General features: G+C 38.3%; 1 protein-coding gene across 17 annotated transcripts in view; it reads left to right on the top strand.

The window, feature by feature from the left end:
- Positions 1-18993, top strand: part of PTPRS (protein tyrosine phosphatase receptor type S) — a 744226-nt gene that overhangs the window by 276293 nt on the left and 448940 nt on the right. For 9 of the 17 annotated variants that reach the window (XM_073594552.1, XM_073594489.1, XM_073594508.1 and 6 more), the window contains 2 exons: positions 9389-9499; positions 10781-10792. In XM_073594552.1, the coding sequence (XP_073450653.1) occupies positions 9389-9499; positions 10781-10792 (123 nt within the window). The remainder of the gene's footprint in view (positions 1-9388; positions 9500-10780; positions 10793-18993) is intronic. The other 8 variants (XM_073594561.1, XM_073594517.1, XM_073594500.1 and 5 more) reach the window with 1 other exon arrangement.

Genomic DNA, 18993 nt, shown 5'->3' with positions numbered 1-18993 from the left:
GTGATGAGTAGGGTCACAGGTCCTTGGGCCAGCTCTGAAAGTCTTGGGAAGGGGTGGACATAGGCCTTCTGGCTTGGTTCGCCCTCTCCATTGCGTGAGTCACACAATGCTTTCTGAATGGCCCTGTCATCTTCTGGGACACACACAGGTCCCAGAAGGCAGCAGGGGGAAGGCGGAGGAGCAGAGCCAGAAGAGAAAATTACGTACCTTGCTGCGGCGAGGCTGGGACGGAAGTTCACCTTTTTTACTACTAAGGTAAGAAAAAAAATGTATATCCAAAAATGAGGGGTGGAGGGGTGGTCTTTCATTAAAGACCAAGTACTAAAGTTTAAACAGTCTACCACATAAGTACCTACAGAAGTTTCATATCTTAAAAGTGCGGAGGAGCCACGCCTCTGACATCAATGTGGCTATCTTACTGATTGGTGTGTACTGTTCCTTACCAAGTGCCTTCTTTTGTAAGTGTGTTTTTTACTTATTTTTAATAAAATAAATATAGCAGAGAGCACTATTTTTCCCCTCTCTTGATTTTTTTTATTCATGCTCTGTACATGTGAGGTATTTGAGGATCATTCACGTGTTACCCTCAGTGGGGAAAGCGTGTTATGACTGTCCTATTGATTCAGGGGTCGTACTTATAAGGTGAGCGGCCACAATTGTTTTTTTGGTGATTGAGATTGAGCACCTTCTACACCTGAATGATGACTATGACACAATTTTAACTCACCAGTTTATGTCTATCTTTGCTGAGGATTGGCTTTATATGAACTTTACATGAACTTTTAATTTATTGCGCTGCACTTTTATGATATTAAGATACTTTGTTAGAGGTGTTGTGAAATTCTCATTTAAGTGTTCAGCTAGCAATATCTTTTATATTATTGTGGATTTATGACTGATTGCGCTGATTGTATATCTCTGTATAAATTATACCTACAGAAGCTGCCTATAATTGAACCTAAGAGAACTGCTGCAGTTTTTATTCCAAAGAGTCACACCAAATATTTAATCATTTCCTTTTATGAATATGCGTTCATTTTTTGTTTTACCTGTACTTTCATGGCTTGTTCAGACCTGAGCGAAGACTGGCTCTTTCTGCAGTAGAAAACTGCCAGTCTCTACAAGGGCAAAAAGAAAACAATTTCTTTCTATTTGCTCTGTTAGAAAATTACACAATAGAATGCAGGTGTGGAATATTGCTGTGTGGAAATATGCTTACGCACCGTGTCTGCTTTTCTCTGCAGCTTTCTGTCTGTGCATTGCAACTGAGCTACCGTGCATAGAAATGAATGACATTTGACATTTCAATAGTACAAAAATAACAGATCGTTTTCCTGTGTGGGTAGTGTGAATGAGACCTCAAGCAAGATTGTTATTATTGGTTAGTCATATCATTCTTTTCTAAAAGTAACGGCTCTCTACTCTCTCTCTCTCCTCATTGGTTCAGAGACAGCAATAGCCATTAAATCCTGCTGCTGTCAATCACAGACAGTGAAGAGGGAGCCAGGGGTGGGCTGTGCCACACTGTGTGTGTGTCACTAGACACACAGAGCAGGCCTTGAGAGCAAGCACACAGGAGTGCCCCCAGAGCAAGCAGCTTGCTCTGGGGGCAATTGACAGGGGGAGGAGACAAGAGCACAGGCGGGGCACCCAAGAAGAGGAGGATTGTGGTTGATCTGTGCAAAACCATTTAACAGAGCAGGTAAGTATGACATGTTATTAAAAAAAAAGAACCCTGATTGGGCTTTTACTGCTACTTTACTGGTCTCCATTAGAGAGATTTATTCTCCATCGATTTAGGTGCGATGCGGGAACCCGCACCGGATTTGCAGGGTTTCACGCATCGCAGAAGTGTGAACCAAGCCTGATGGTTGCCATGTTTTCTTACAGGGAAACATTTACAGTACATAATAAAAGATTTCCAAAGTAATAGGCTACTTTCACACTGAAAGCGTCCGGCGTTAGCGGTAAAGTTGCGCTAGTTTTAGTGGCGCTTTACTGTAGTTTTCGCAGCACTTTTTGGCCAATAGCAGGGTGCTTTTAACCCCCGCTAGCAGCCGAAGGAAGGGTTAAAAGCGCCCGTGTTGCGGCGCTGACGAAACGCTTTGCAGGTGCTTCGGCAGCACTGCCCATTCATTTCAATAGGCAGGGCGTTTTGGGAGCGGCTCCCAAACTGCCCCAAAGACGCTGCTTGTGGGACTTTTTTCCCATCCCGCAAGCGCCCTGCCCCAGTGTGAAAGCACTCAGGCTTTCACACTGGGGAGGTATGAGAGGCGATTTTCAGGAGATTTTCAGGAGCTTTACAGGCGCTATTTTTAGTGTTATAACATCTGAAAAGCGCCTAAGTGTGAAAGGGGTCTTAAACATAGCACAGCAGAGATGCTACTTGTTTTTTTGACTGAAATCAACTGTCTGATAATGGATATATCATCGTTCTGATGACTGTTGTAAATTGGCTTCTTTCAGATTTTGCATCAAAGAAGCACATCTAGAATTAGTGGAAAAAAAGCAAAAAAATATATATTAACCACTTGAATACAGGGCATTTTCACCCTCTTCCTGCCCAGACCAATTTGCAGCTTTCAGCGCTGTCGCGCTTTGAATGACAATTGCGCTCCCATGCAACATTGTACCCATATTTTTATCACTTTCTTCTCATAAATAGAGCTTTCTTTTGGTGGTATTTAATCACCACTGGGTTTTTTATGTTTTGCAAAATATACAAAAAGACCAAAAAAAGTTAAAAAAAAAAAAGGTTTTTCTTCGTTTCTGTTTAACATTTTGCAAATAAATAATCTTTTTTAATACATTTAGGCCAAACTGTATTCTGCTACATTTTTTGAAAATAACCAAAACAAGTGTTTAATATGTAGTCCTATATATATAAATCGATCAGTCCTGATGTACTGACTGCCTATCTCATTTCTTGAGGCCCAAAAATGACCCTTTTTTGGAAAGTTGTAAGAGGCATGGCAAGTTTTTTGAAGTTGTCATTTTTTTGTCAATTTTTTTGGGGAAAATGAAAAGAATTAAACAGTTTTTTTTTTTGACAATTTTTAAACATTTTTTTTACATACTATCACCAGTTCAGTACATCGTCATCATATAACTGGTGTGGCAAAGATCAGCGACACTGACTGGTGACAGTATGTAAAAAAACCAAAAAAAAAACGCTATACTACTCTAGCCACTTCAGCTCTGGAAGATTTACTCCCCTTGACCAGGCCATTTTTTGCGATATGGCACTGTGTTATTTTAACTGACTATTGAACAGTCGTGCAACTCTGTACCCAAATAAAAATGATGTCCTTTTTTTCCCCACAAACATAGCTTACTTTTGGTGGTATTTGATCACTTCTGCGTTTTTTATTTGTTGCGATAGAAGCATTCTGCTACTTATTTTTGGTAAAAAAAAATCCTGATACGCGTATATCGATTTGTATATTGATTGGCTTGCACAAAAGTTATAGCGTCTACAAACTATGGGATATATTTATGGAATTTTTATTTATTTATATTTTTTACTAGTAATGGCATGGATCAGCGACTTATAGTGGGACTGCGATATTGCGCCGGAAAAATCTGACACTTTTGACACTTTTTTGAGGAACCAGTGACACTAATATAGTGATCAGTGCTAAAAATATGCACTGTCACTGTACTAATGACACTCGCTGGGAAGGGGTTAACATCAGGAGCAATCAAAGAATTAACTGTGTGCCTAGCCTGTGTTTGTGTACTGTGTGGGAGGTGCTTTTACTAGGAGAAGGCATGGATCCATGCCTTCCCTACTGACAGAACGGTAATCTGCATTGTTTCTGTAACAAATGATTGCCGGGTGCCGGTGGACATCTAGTCTGTGGCACACACTGATTGGCTCCCGCTGTGAATAATCAGTTGGTGATCAGAGTGGGAGCGCGCTTCCCGAATATGCGGGATCACGTAAGTATATATACGTGATCCTGCGCAAAGCACCTGCCCTCTAGCAGTAAAACTGCATTAGGGTGGTCGTTACAGAAAAGATATTCTCCTGCGCTAATGCAGAGGGCCTTAATAGGGTGGTAGTAATTATTGATAGTATAAGTGGGAAGTGATAATGCATGCCCCGCTGCCTAGGCCGACTAAGGGAAGTCAGAAATGCTATATGTAAAGAAAAAGGAAGGCTTGTGGCCTAATGCATGAATCATTAAAAAGGAGTTTATTCTAAACAAATTGGGTATATACAGAGAAATACTACGTATTCGTACAAATGGATAAAAAGCAATGTTAAATACTTGATAGATTGTTATAAAGTGATATCCATGCAAGGGATAATCAAATAATGTCTAACGCGGTTTGAGGGTTCATCAGAGCCTTAGAGAGCCAAATCTGGTCTGTGTGTTACAATATGTATAAGTAGATAGAGGAGGCTGGATGGGCAGTGTAGCACTACATAGGTGGTGTAGCTTTGTGGGCGGATTCACCTTCACTCTAGGAATTCTCCTTCTGCATCACAGCACTCTAAATTAAACAGACACCAAACAGATATACAGTGCCTTGCAAAAATATTCACCCCCCTTGGCTTTTTACCTATTTTGTTACATTACAGCCTTTAGTTCAATGTTTCTTTAATCTGAATTATATGTGATGGATCAGAACACAATAGTCTAAGTTGGTGAAGTAAGATGAGAAAAATATATGCATAAAACTGTTTTTCAGAAATAAAAAACTGATAATTGGCATGTGCGTATGTATTCTTCACCCCCTTTGTCATGAAGCCCATAAAAAGCTCTGGTGCAATCAATTACCTTCAGAAGTCACATAATTAGTGAAATGATGTCCACCTGTGTGCAATCTAAGTGTCACATGATCTGTCATTACATATACACACTATTTTGAAAGGCCCTAGAGGCCTTAGTGGTGCCTAAGCAAGAGGCACCACTAACCAAACACTGCCATGAAGACCAAGGAACTCTCCAAACAAGTAAGGGACAATGTTGTTGAGAAGTACAAGTCAGAGTTAAGTTATAAAAAAATATCCAAATCTTTGATGATTCCAAGGAGCACCATAAACTCTATCATAACCAAATGGAAAGAACATGGCACAACAGCAAACCTGCCAAGAAACGGCCGCACACCAAAACTCACAGACCGGGCAAGGAGTCCATTAATTACGGAGGCAGCACAGAGACCTAAGGTAACCCTGGATGGGCTACAGAGTTCCACAGCAGAGACTGGAGTATCTGTACATAGGAGGACAATAAGCCGTATGCTCCATAGAGTTGGGCTTTATGGCAGAGTTGACAGAAGAAAGCCATTACTTTCAGAAAAAAACAAAATGGCATGTTTTGAGTTTGCGAAAAGACCTGTGGGAGACTCCCAAAATGTATGGAGGAAGGTGCTGTGGTCTGATGAGACTAAAATTGAACTTTTTGGCCATCAAAGAAAACTCTATGTCTGGCGCAGACCCAACGCATCACATCAGCAGTCGGGACTGGGAAACTGGTCAGAATTGAGGGAAAGATGGATGGTGCTAAATACAGGGATATTCTTGAGCAAAACCTGTACCACTCTGTGTGTGATTTGAGGCTAGGACGGCGGTTCACCTTCCAGCTGGACAATGACCCTAAACACACTGTTAAAGCAACACTTCAGTGGTTTAAGGGGAAACGTGTAAATGTGTTGGAATGGCCTAGTCAAAGCCCAGACATCAATCCAATAGAAAATCTGTGGTCAGACTTAAAGATTGCTGTTCACAAGCGCAAACCATCCAACTTGAAGGAGCTGGAGCACTTGTGCAAGGAGGAATGGGCAAAAATCCCAGTGGTAAGATGTGGCAAGCTCATAGAGACTTATCAAAGCGACTTGGAGCTGTGATAGCTGCAAAAGGTGTCTCTGCAAAGTATTGACTTTAGGGGGGTGAATAGTTATGCACATTGACTTTTTCAGTTATTTTGTCCTATTTGTTAAAAAAAAAAAAAAACCATCTTCATCTTGTGGGCACGTTCTGTAAATTAAATGATGCAAATCCTCAAACAATCCATTTTAATTCCAGGTTATGAGGCAACAAAACACGAAAAATGCCAAGGGGGTGAATTCTTTTGCAAGGCGCTGTAGATAGCAGTAGAATTGCAGATGCTAATGCAAATGTTAAAAACATAGCAATCAAAGAATATATATAATATATAATGTATAAAATATATATATGTAAAAAATGTCTCGTAAACACATACAAAATGACGTGCATATACAGATATACGTTCACATGTACTTTAAAAAATAGCATCATTGGAAGCTTTTAGCTGAAAACATGCATGAAAGAATTATGTAGAGTATGCGCTGACACCATAAGTAGTTGCAGTTGTTGACCACTGTGCCTAGGCTACTGCAGGTTCCTTCTTTGATGGGGTGCATTACATGTATAAATGGATATACACACATACAGACCCGCACACATATGTATGTAGAGCCAAACGTACATAAATAAGTGAATACACAACATTGCGTTGGAAGATAAATACATAACTTTGTACTGGTAAAGATGAGAGAACTGCCAAATAGGTGTGAGTACATATTGTAATGGTACAAGTTGTATTAGTGATGGTAGAAAAAAGGAAAACTGAAAACTGATTTGAGTAAAGATGAATGTATGGGTGAAATAGGTAATGAAAGTATTGGTGTTGAGAAAAGGTGCAAGCGTGACTCGCTGCATGACGCTGCGGAGATGCAATATAACTAGTGTTGAAGGACTGCATCGGGAATGCTTGGTATAGCATGAGAAATAGGTGGAAGAACAGCTGATTACGGGAAGAATGTATGGAGAATGAATGAGAAGTGATAGTATGTACTTTTTTATCCAAAATTGCAGCATACCATTGTACTTACTGTAGAAAAATTGCATAATTTTTAGTTTTTCTGGTTTATCTATTGCTGCTTTGAGTATTTTTTTTTTTTCATTATAAAAAATGGTCCCAGTTTTTTTTGTTTTGTGAATATAGTATCCCCAGCTTTTCATGAGATGTACATTGAGCTGTAAGAGCAGTTTAAGTGACTGAACATATCTGTTAGAAATCAAATGCCATTACATATGAAGTAATTTGTTATGTGTAACAGGGATAATGATAACGTTCGGTGGCAAAAAAAATATGCTTCCTTGCTTTCTTCCTTTCTTTACAGAACTACTGTTATTCATACCAAAATATGGACAAAATAAACTTGTCAGGATGTTTGTAGCCATATGACTGCTAATTTGCCTGTTTATACTCTTTCCCAGAACCATAAAACCAACGTAACTTGCAATATTTGGATATCGTAGCAACTCCTTTACTGTCATCTTTGCAAAGTGTAAAGTTTACACTGGAGTTTTGCTTTGATCAGCCTTTGCATTGTTAGCCCACAAAATTCATCCCTAAATGTAGTTAATGGGTACCCTGCAGTTTTTTTAGAAAAATATTCCATTAACTAAAATTCTTACCATGAGGCAAAAAGAAATGTTTGTGGATCATTCGCAGAAGTTCTTCCTGGATACAGGCCCTTTTTTGGCTCTGTGCCTGGTAATCTAAACCTTAATTCCTCACCAATGTCACTCTTCTTCTTTGCTTTCATTACAGAAAATACACCAATTCGAGGTAAGGCATTTCCATATAGCAACGCCTCCTTAAGTTATTGAAATCTTTTTTCACCTTGTCTATTTAGCTCTATATTTATTTGGGCCCTTTTATTGTTCTTTTTCTTGAGTATAGGTTATATTTTCTGTAAGTACAGTACATTGTCATTGTACTACTTCTGGTTTAGCAGTATTATAGACCACTTAATGATTACAATGCACAGACATTGTACATTTTATCCAGAGCTTGGTAAGTATTACTGATCTTATACATTTCTTTAACAAATAAATGGACCTAATTATATAAAACTATTTAAGGAGCCACTAAATCTAAAATGTAAAGGTATATGTTGCATTACCTTCGCAATATCAGATACTCTAAGCAAAGCTAACTGTCTATCTATCTTATCTATCTATCTATCTATCTATCTATCTATCTATCTATCTATCTATCTATCTATCTATCTATCTATCTATCTATCAATCTATGTATATATATATATATATATATATATATATATATATATATATATATATATATATATATATATATGATGTATGTATTCTCATGCCCCTATTTTGAATGTTTAGGATCTCTGCCTTAGCAACTGCTAAATTATAATCTGTTCTTCATTTAAGTTATAGTAATAGACACAATCTTTTAAAATGCTGCCTGAACTATTTGCAAAGATAATCACCAAGGCACCAAAAATGCCTCAATATATCAAGAAATTCTGTAGTAAATTGATTGGAATGTTTTGTTTGTAAAGGTTTGTCTAAGTAAAAAAAATGTTAAATGTTTATTATAAAGGACAGCCTTTAATTATTATGACTTCTGTGAAAAACAGATCACAGTTTTTTGTATACTATAATACACATACACATCTCACCTGTTGGCCTCATCATTTAAATAGGCAGTTTTAGATTTAGTGGCAGTTTTAATATTACCCCCTCCTTCACATCTTATCAAGTTCACCATCCCACAACATGGTAATTACTCAAAAATCTCAGATCAAAATTTGTTAAAATAAATGTTCATATTCTAAATATATTTTCTAGCTCATTCTTTTGTTTGAATATATTCTATAATTCTTTCTAATATAGGTGTATATCTGTAATACATATGTTGTTACATTTCTACAAAATGCTGTGGTGCCTAATATGTAATTACAAACACTTTAGTAATGTTCAATGCATATTTTAAATCATTATTTGCTTCCTTTTAAGCAAAGCATATGCCATGTTGTCAATTTGAAGACCAAGTACAATATATATATATATATATATATGTGTTGTATATTTAAACTGTTGCATTCTGACTAGGATTGTCAGTTGGTGGTTACGAAATACAATATTGTATTGAAAGCAGAGTTCCACTCAAAAGTGGAAGCTCCGCTTGTTTGTGTCAAGTTCCCCCAGAAGTTCAGCCCCCCTCCTCTCTCTGCCGCCAGGCCAGTTAAAAAGCGCAGTGCAGTAAGGCTTCACTGCCAGTTTCCCTTGCCACGAATGGCGGTGGCAGCACCTGTGAGCCGATCGGAAAAAACGGTTGGGGTGCCGACATCGCAGGATCCCTGAACAGGTAAGTGTCCGAATATTAAAAGTCAGCAGCTATAGTATTTGTAGCTGCTGACTTTTAATTTTTGGATGGGGGGCTGGAGCTCCACTTTAACAGTAGGTATAACAGAAGGCTTCTTGTGTGTTACCATTAGGTCTTAGTACTATAGGAAAAAATATTTTAGTGTTTATATTAACTTGTGTTGTTTTTGTTTTTTGTTTTTTTGTTTGTTTTGTTTTTCTCTTTAGGTGCCTTACAAATTGAAAACAGTGAAGAGACTGATCAGGGGAAGTACGAATGTGTTGCAACCAACAGTGCTGGCGTTCGCTACTCTTCACCTGCTAATCTTTATGTGAGAGGTAGGGAGCAGCTGGGCTCTGCACACTGGTAATGTGAACATTCTGTAGGCCGTACTTGCTATCTTGTCCTCATATCTCCAGTTCTGGCTTTAACTTTTTAATAATTTAATGTTTCTGAAAGTGGTCTGTCAATATATATTAATTGTATACTTTACTAGATCATATTATTTATGAACAGGATAGGTATAATTCTTAAGCACGCTGCAGACATATAAAAGTGTACTTTAGGATATTATTTACTTTTACTGTGCTAGGTTCTATTAGTAATGTCGATAACATGGCGTGTATTTATTACATCAACACATATTATATGTGTTTACTACATGCTTTAATTGATACTTTGAAATGACAAAAGCCGTTAGTGTCAAGAAATTTTACAGAATAAAAATATACATATTGAACATTTCAGACTTTATTCAACAAAATGCGTGTTTTTTTTTTTTTTGATCAGTTTAAACGCAACAAAGAATTCTACCACTTATGGACTCCTGCTGTGCTTCTGGCAGGATACAAATATAGTGATTGCATAGCCCAAAACAAAGAATGACAGACGCATAACCAAGTTATTTTGTGTATAGATAGTTAAATGTAATGGAATAAATTTTTTTTTTAAATATTAGGAGAATGCCACACAGCTGCAATAATTATATTGGGAATGTATAAATAAAATATTTGGGAAAAAGTATCTAATAATCTGCATATGTCTCATGAATAGTTAGTTATTGGTGGGTTTAAATAATGCTAGATAATAACATCTTAAATATGCCTAAATACTTGATCTTATTTTACTTTAGGGCATCTGCAATTGAGGAGTATATTTATGCATACATAAATGCATTATGACCCAATATTGTAGAGATCATTATATTCTTTCTCTGTTACTGTGATTCAAAACAACATTGCAGTTTCTAATGATCATGACAACATTGGGTCTGTTGCTAAATAACAAGTAATGTATACTGAGCATATATATATATATATATAAATATATATATATACACACACACTATAAAAGCAAATGTTATATATATGTGTCCAGTATAGCATATGCTAAAAAGATGGAGTAAAAATGTAGGTAAAAATGCAGAAGATAAGTAAATATATTTGTTGCTAGTTTTAATTTACATATATATATATATATCTATATATATATAGATGGATTAGTCGCTTTGCAGCTGAAAGCCTGGAGAAGGTCTTTTTTTACTCTCTCTGTGTCTCCCCTATTTTTTCTCTTCTCCTCATGTCATTGTGTTCTGCATCAAACCCCTTAACATCCCTCAGAGCTACGAGAAGGTTGGTGTGTTTTTTTTTGTTTTTGTTTTGTTTTATTTTGTTTCTTTTTTACGTTCTTTACCCACATTTTTACATACAAAGATAAATAAATTATTAAAAAAATAATTCTTTCAATGAAGGGCAGTGCAACTGTCCATGGGCTTTGGGGATTGAGATGATATTGCATTGTGAGACACCTCTATGCATCCTTTGGTAATGTTGCTGGGTTTTTGCACTTTTCGTCGTCATTATTGAGTGCTCGGGCAGTAAGTCTGATGCATGATAGAAGAATGGAACTTTATTCGCATGAATTTATTATTCATTTTTTATTTTAATGTAACCTTATTTGTTTTTGTTATTACTGTGTTGCTCTGTAGTTGTTCAAATTTTAAAGTTTTGTTGCATTTTAGACAGTAGTTGCATGTTCAAAATAAAAACTTTGTTCCTGCCCTGTGGTGATAAAATATATTTGTAAGTGTTAAACAACATGTCATGTTACACAGCAAATACCACATTTGTGCAGTATTAAAGTTAGGTAATATATCTAAGAAACACAATGGTTTATTTAAAATAGTAATACAATTTAAAAATGAAGCCTATCAACATTTCAGGTCTTTCCATTGTTACTGCTGCAGCATACAGTACAAAGACTTTTTAGGCAATTGTGTGCTTCCAGTCTTGTGACAAGAAGTTGGAGGAGGCCCTTTTCTGTTCATGTATGACTGTGCCATTGTGAACCATGTCAGGATTTTAATAAAGACCTCAACCCTTTTGAATGCTTTTAGGATGGGCCAGGTCTTCTTATCCAGCATCAGTATGTGACATTACAAATGTTCTTTTGCTGAATGAGCACAAATTCTCACAGGCACATTCTATAATCTTGTGAATAGCTTTCACAGAAGAATGGAGGCTATTTTAGCTACTGGGGTAGGTGGGGTGAGAGGCACAACTTCATATTAGTTCCCATCCCATAAGATGACCAACAAGATCATAAAGGTGGGATGGATACCCTGTTTCCCCAAAAAATAAGACCTAGCGTGATTGTCGGTGATGGCTGCAATATAAGCCCTACCCCCCCCCCCAAATAAGCCCTAGTTAAAGTCCTTGTAGGTCTTATTTTCAGGGTAGGGCTTATTTTCGGGGGAAACAGGGTAGGGCTTATTTGGGGTGTAGGGCTTATATTGCAGCCATCACTGACAATCACGCTAGGTCTTATTTTCTGAGAAACAGGGTAGGTGTCCCTAAACTTTTAACCATATGGTGTGCAGTTAGAGCTCTTTCACACTTGGGCATTGAGGAAGTCGGCAGTGGGGCCGCTGTTTTTAGCGGCGCTTTACCGTCATTTTAGCGGTGCTTTTCAGCCGCTAGTGGGGCACTTTTAACCCTCCCTAGCGGCTGAAAAAGGGTTAAAAGCACCGGCAAAGCGCTGGTGCAGCGGCGCTGTCCATTCATTTCAATGGGCAAGGGCACTTTAGGAGCGGTGTATACACCGCTCCTAAAGCGTCTCAAAGATACTGCTTGCAGGACTTTTTTTACATCCTGCCAGCGCACCGCCCCAGAGGAGTGATATGAGAGGTGCTTTACAGGCGCATTGCAGGTGCTATTTTTAGCGCTATAGCGCCTGTAAAGCGCCTCAGTGTGAAAGGGGTAAGACACTTGTATTGCTGCATCCCCTGGCCCTTCACCATCTGTTCATCATATACTCACCTTTCCCTTGCTCTGATGCGAAGCCCAGAATGTAAGTGAAACAGCAGTTACACCTAAAGAGCTAAACCTTGACAATATTTATTGCACCAAGGGTTTGGATCATATAAACCTTACCATTTAATGCCTTACCTTTCTATAGGGATAATTTGTGTTTTTTTAAATCCCAGGAGAAAAAAAAACAGCTAATTCTTTAATATTATTCTTTCACAGCTTTTATAAAAAGGCATAGTTATCTCAAAATAGTCAGATAATTCAGTAGCATTTACTTTTTTTTTTTAAATGAGAGCAGGCATTTCTAAGTAGCATGACATAGTTATAACTTGCACTTGGCAGGAACAAAGTTCCAAGGCAGTAAATGTGTAATTGTAAGTGTTGTATGTTCTACTTATGCATTGCTGTGTGTTTGCTTTGGACAAAATAGATTAGATTACACCTTGTAAAGTTTAAACTTAGGTGTAAAAATTCTACTTCTTCCCTTTTTTTCTGCTAACATGCTTTGTTTTTGGTCTAGTTGACTATATAAGTACTAGTATTTATTGATTACAAACCTTTTTTTGCAATGTATGCAATCACAAACAGGTGTAATCTAAGCTTCAGTTATAATGTAGAGGCTGCACATTTTTGGCACCCCTCCTCACAACCCTTTCCTTTACATTTTGGAATAAGATGGAACAACTCCTGTCTCACCAAAATGATAAAATATTTGTCTTCCCCCACCCTGTCTGGAGCCACCGCTTGCTGACTGTTGGAGTGCAATTTAATTACTAAATTTTGTCAGTGCTTCAGATGGTCATTTCATTATATTTTATTTTATAGTAATTATACTTTTATCATTTTTGTTCTCTAAAATCGGAGCTTGAAAGTTTGAGGTTTGACCGGAGGATAATTGTAAAGAGTACTCACAGAGCATACTTTTAATTACGAAGAATACAGTTCACAAAATCCATATTCAGAACAAAGGGCAATACAAAATAAAAAGAGGGAAAGAAGTTCTCTCATAGCTGAATGTGTAAACTGCTTACAAATCAATGTCTAGTAGACTGTTAAGTCAAAACTTCTCTAATGTGTACTGTCTATTAATATTTAAATGAAGGTAAAAAAAAAAAAAAAAACAGGTTGACAAGGCTTATTATTGTTTTCTTCTTCAGATACTGTCTGAAAGGCATAGGCGTGCGTCAAGGGGTGTGCCAGGTGTGCCTGGGCATACCCTAATCCTGGGGTTGGCAACCTGTCAATGGTGGGCAGGTGACAGGTAAACCGCAATCCTTTCTTGCCGATCCTCAGAACCTGGACAGGAGAGGCGGCAGGGGTGGAATTTTGTGGAACTGATCTGTATTTTCCTCCTGCAGCGGCTGAAAGTAGGCTTCTCCTCCTCTCCCTTTTGTCAACATTCAGCTGCCACAGGAGGAAAATATAGGGGATTGGTACTAATATATGCCACCCCTCCTTTCCCTGTTTCTCTTCCTTCTGTTGCCCGGGTCCCCCATGTGCTCCCTTTCTCCCCCTTCCTCCCATTGTTTCAGGATGGAGAACGGGGAAAAGGCCGGTAAATATGTCAAACGCATATGTGTTGGAGCTTTGGAGTGCACACCCTAATGCAATAGGCTGCACACACCTATGCTGAAAGATATACTTCAAATAACTACCATAACAATTAGGTAATAAGGTGCAAGAAGCATACATTATAATAACACCTGGTCAAAGCTTATCTTTCCCTTTATATGAACACTAAAGGGCTATGACACTTAGACAGAAATAATCAGTCAACAGCTCTCTTGAGCCAAGATGTTCCCCCATATCACAAATCATGTGCCCATTGTTTTGGCAGAGACTTACCATTAGAGGGAGATTAGGGTGAAGGTTTCAGCAAGTTACATTCCAAGCTTTCTTGCTAACTTTTATACATAGCATGAACTTTGGATTTTGATTCTCTCTGAATTTTGAGTCTTTAAGATTTTTGCTTACTTTCCAAAAAGTTGTTGTTTTGGTGTGGATGAGACAAAGACTGTAGATCCATGTATAACTAATTTTCACTCCCCTTTATTTATAAAACTTTCACTTTTATGAATAAAAAAAAAAAACTCTAGTTCCAAAACTCCACAACTACTTATAGGAAAAGGAAAACTACTTAAAGGAAAAAAAAAGGCGGGCTGACCAGAACATCCGATCTCACCGTGCTGCTTAGATAAAAATCAAATAAATCCTCCAAATGTGTGCAGCATAGGGCCTCGGATGAATCCCCTCACAGATCCACAAATATCCCCCCCCCCTAGGGACTTAAGGGAGGATAGGGGGAGGGGCCAGACACAAATTGGTCTAGCCACCAAACAACCCTCCAAGACAGCCAAACCCAAAAAGGCAGCATAAGTGTCAATTTTAAAATATTGAGGAGTGGTCATGTAAAACAAAACCAATTCAACTACTCTTTGTGGTAATAGTTTTTATTTATAGAAAGCAATAACATTTTTTATTAAAAAATACACTCAAAGATTTTTGTATTTTTACAGCTTGCCTGATTTGAAGACAAAAACAGATCTTAACATAGGTTTATAATAATAATTTTAATGGCAGAACTGTGTAGACTTCAACGTCTAAATTAGATGATCTTCTAAGACCAAGACATTGGGCTTATTGTGAGTTTATGGTATACATGCTTTGACGATCCAATGGTATTTTCACCACTAAAAGCTTTAAAGAGGAGAAAGTGGATTTAAATTGTTTTACTCCTTTGATATGTAGATTACTTTTAGCGCTACAGGAAGCACCATTGGCAGTTTCTTTCTCAGAGGAATATCTGTTTTCTGAAAGATGCAATAGTTAGTAGCCTTATCCTTCAACCTTCACCCAAAACAAAATCAATAGAATAAGATGATTGGTATGTTTGTAATTACAAAAAGAAAATATATGTACTTCATATGTATTTTATGCCTTTACTTTAAAGATTTTGGCATTAAAGGTAAAATTTACCCTACGTTTATGTTTTAATTATATGTGAAGTCTGTTGGTACAAAGTCACTTAATGGCTTGTTATATCTTTTGGGGACTTCAATGATGAGATCTTCCTGTGCCACAGTTGCTAGCTCTGTTCCCATCCACCATAGAGTAGTGAGAATTCCAGTAGACCTTGGGATGTTCACAGCGTTTTGTGTTCTACATAGTATGCAATAAATTAAAGACTAAATAAATGGAGTGAAACCTACTTATCAGTAGGTTTAAAGCAATTTGGGGCATTTTTTCCCACTCTACATCTTGCCACTACAAGAGTAAAGTTTATCTTGCTAAATCAGATACTGAATATAACAGTCATTTTGGATACTCAAAGCCAGTTACAGGAACATTTTTCATATAAATGGAGTCTGATTTTGTCACGGATGTAGTGTACCTCTCTGTGTCTCCAGGTGAATAAAGGCCCAAAAGAGGGCTGAAGTACATGGTCTAAAGCACCACCCAGTGTTTACCAGAGCACCCTGCAAGGGATGATGTGCTTTCCTGCAGACGGCTCCCAGGTTGCAGCCTTCGTCTGGGCAGGGCAACCGCTAACAGCAGGCAGAAAGAAAGCGCTGTACAATGTCGTTACCGGAATCAGCTTTGGAACAAAAGTCACTTAAACGGTTCCTGAGACCAGATACTTAGATAGCACACAGGCAACTCTCAAGTGCACTGAGTGGGTATATATAGCTTTCCTGGACATGACTTCAGAGGAATTGTCCAGCAGTACTTTTCCTTAGGAACCAGTGGGAGTGAGGATTTTAAAAGACCTATGGTAGTTTCTCAGGAGTTTAGAAAAGTTGTTACACTGATGAACAGGTATCAAGTTTGGGACCTAGGTGTAAAAAAGTAGACTGATCCTTTAGAGACTCAGTTGCATCATGAACAGCTGTGGACAGTAACCCAGGTTGATTCTCAATTCTCAAATGAACTGAGACTTTACCCTTCCTTTTGGGGATCCCCCTGACGTACTGGGAAATTTACGGTGGAAGAGTTGTTGCACAGATGAGCAAGAATCAAGTAAGAGACCAAGTATAGGAGAACGCCCTGTCTAAGAACAAGATTTAGGCTGGGTTCACAAAAAAAAAAAATGCATTGGAGTGGGGGGAAGAACCAAAACATAAATGTGGGGGAATGGGCTCTAAGGCTCCATGCACACTGGGCTTAAAAAAAGTTTGTTCTCTTTGGAGTAAAAAACGCTCGTATAGAGCATTTTTTGTACAAAGTTTAGACGAGTTTAGGAGAGTTTTCCATTTTTTCTGCCAGTGAGCTCCAATCAGAAACTCGAATGAGAAGGGTTTTTTCCCTGCCTCTAAACAATCTCAAAATATGCCTGTAAACGTTCTAATGTGCATGGACACATAGGATAACATTGAGTTGCTTCTACAGGCAAAACACAAAACTTCTGTAGAAGCAACGTTTTTTACACCAGTGTGCATAGAGCCTAAATGTATTTTAAATTACTTTTAGTATCACTACCTAAGTTTGTATTTGTTATTTCCTCACAATTCTCTATCGCCAAAATTATACTAAGGCTATAAAAGAATAGGTAGATGTCTTTGAGAACTGTGAGTGGAAGACATTCCTATATCATCTATAATGTCAGGACTCACTGGCCATTGAATTGAATGCGGGGCTTGATTGGCCATTGTAAATACTGGCCTTACATGCAGCCTCTTATGCCTCAGTACAAGTTGCCTTTCCATTGCTATGCAGTACTATAAACTGTGGCCTGTACGTACAGTATAGCCTCTCTCTTTTCTTGCTAGTTATATGTTTGAAATTTTCTAGAATAATAGAGGGAGATAATGAGATTCTTTACCAAACTTGGAAGGAGTAATTCTAAATGCTCTATTTTTTTTTTTTTTATTAAAATAACAAACATGTCATATTTACCCATCTCTGTTCAATGGTTTTGTACAGAGCAGCCTGATACTCCTCTTCTCAGGTCCACCCCTGGCGTTCCTGGCTATGGATCCTGCTGCTGTCTCTGAGCCAATGAGGAGGGAGAGAGCAGACAGAGCCTCTGCTCTCATGCACATCACTGGATCATGATTGGGCTCAGGTAAGTATGGGAGGGAGCTGGGAGGGAGCTGCATACAGAAGGTTTTTTTTACCTTAATGCAGAGAATGCATAAAGATAAAAAACCATCTGCCTTTAGAACCACTTTAAATATGTATATACTTAGTGCTAATAGAAAATATACCATATTTTTTAAAAAAAGAGCAACTTACTTTCACACACATTATACAGTGGGTATTAGAGCTGCACAATTAATCGTTAAAGAATCAAAAATGCGATTCTACCCCCCTCCCGATCTTAAAACAGCATTTCCCTGATTCTATGTAACAAGTGAAGAGAGCGGGCAGCCTGCTAAGTTTAGGAGATAACAATAAACATTTTGTTGTTAGATCAAAGGGATGTACTTTCATCTGTAAATGAGGTCAGTTTAACCACTTAGAGACTAAACTTTTTTCTGACACTTGTTGCTTACAAGTTAAAATCAGTATTTTTTTGCTAGAAAATTACTAAGAACCCTCAAACATTATATATATTTTTTGCAGATACCCTAGAGAATAAAATGGCAGTTGTTGCAATATTTTATGTCACACTGTATTTGCGAAGCGTTTTTCGAAACGCAATTTTTGAAATGAATGAGCAGCGCTGCCGAAGCACCTGCAAAGCACTTCAGCATCTCCACAACATGGCTGCTATTCACCCTTTCCTCGGCCGCTAGAGGTGGATAAAATGCCCTGCTAGCGGCCGAATAGCGCCATTATAACAGCGGTGATACCCGCACTGCCCCAGTGTGAAAGGGGTCTTAGGTTTACTGGCATTTAGAGATTGACTCCTATGCCCAGGGGTGGTGATAGGAACAGACGTCTTTTACATAGAGTGGCATGGTGGATATTTAGATTAAAAACTAGGGTCCCTCAGGGGTTAAACCTCAGATGGGACCTAGATTTACACTTATAGAAAGGAGGGAGAGATGTGGGCTGGGTATCCTTGGTCCTTAGTAGCAGTGGAGGAATGGCACTGAAGGCAGCACTTTGTAGAGAAGAAGAAGCTCTGGAGGGTCTTAAAGAAAAGAAAAAGACACCTCCAAGTGCAGTGGTTAAAAGATTTATTACATGCACAATGGGATTAAAAACACTTACAAGATAGTAAGAGGTCATAGGCATATAATGTGTTGTCCTCTTACAGATCGCTGTAATTCTCGTCTGTCTGGGGGAGAGAGAGAGAGAGACGTCCTGTAGCTGTCAGAGTCCCTGGTGACCTGGCGACCCGGGTTCTGGAAACAAGCTGGAACGCATGCGGCCGATATGACATCAGGTGAAGGTGGTGGGCATTATCGCTTTTCGGAGCATGCACAGCTCCTTCGTCAGACCTACGCCCATGCTTGCGCAATGAGCTTGTGAGTGGTGAGGGGGGGAGAGATGGGAGGGGTTGGTGTCTGCTTATAAGCTGGGGGAAAAGAGGGGCAGCGTGCAGACCTGTTGATGGATGTTGGTTTCATAAAGGGCTA

This window comes from Aquarana catesbeiana, linkage group LG01 (genome assembly GCF_042186555.1).
Source record: "Aquarana catesbeiana isolate 2022-GZ linkage group LG01, ASM4218655v1, whole genome shotgun sequence".
In the NCBI taxonomy this organism is placed as follows: domain Eukaryota; kingdom Metazoa; phylum Chordata; class Amphibia; order Anura; family Ranidae; genus Aquarana; species Aquarana catesbeiana.
The sequence above is the reverse complement of the archived record's forward strand: the minus strand, read 5'-3'. Positions and strand labels throughout refer to the sequence as shown.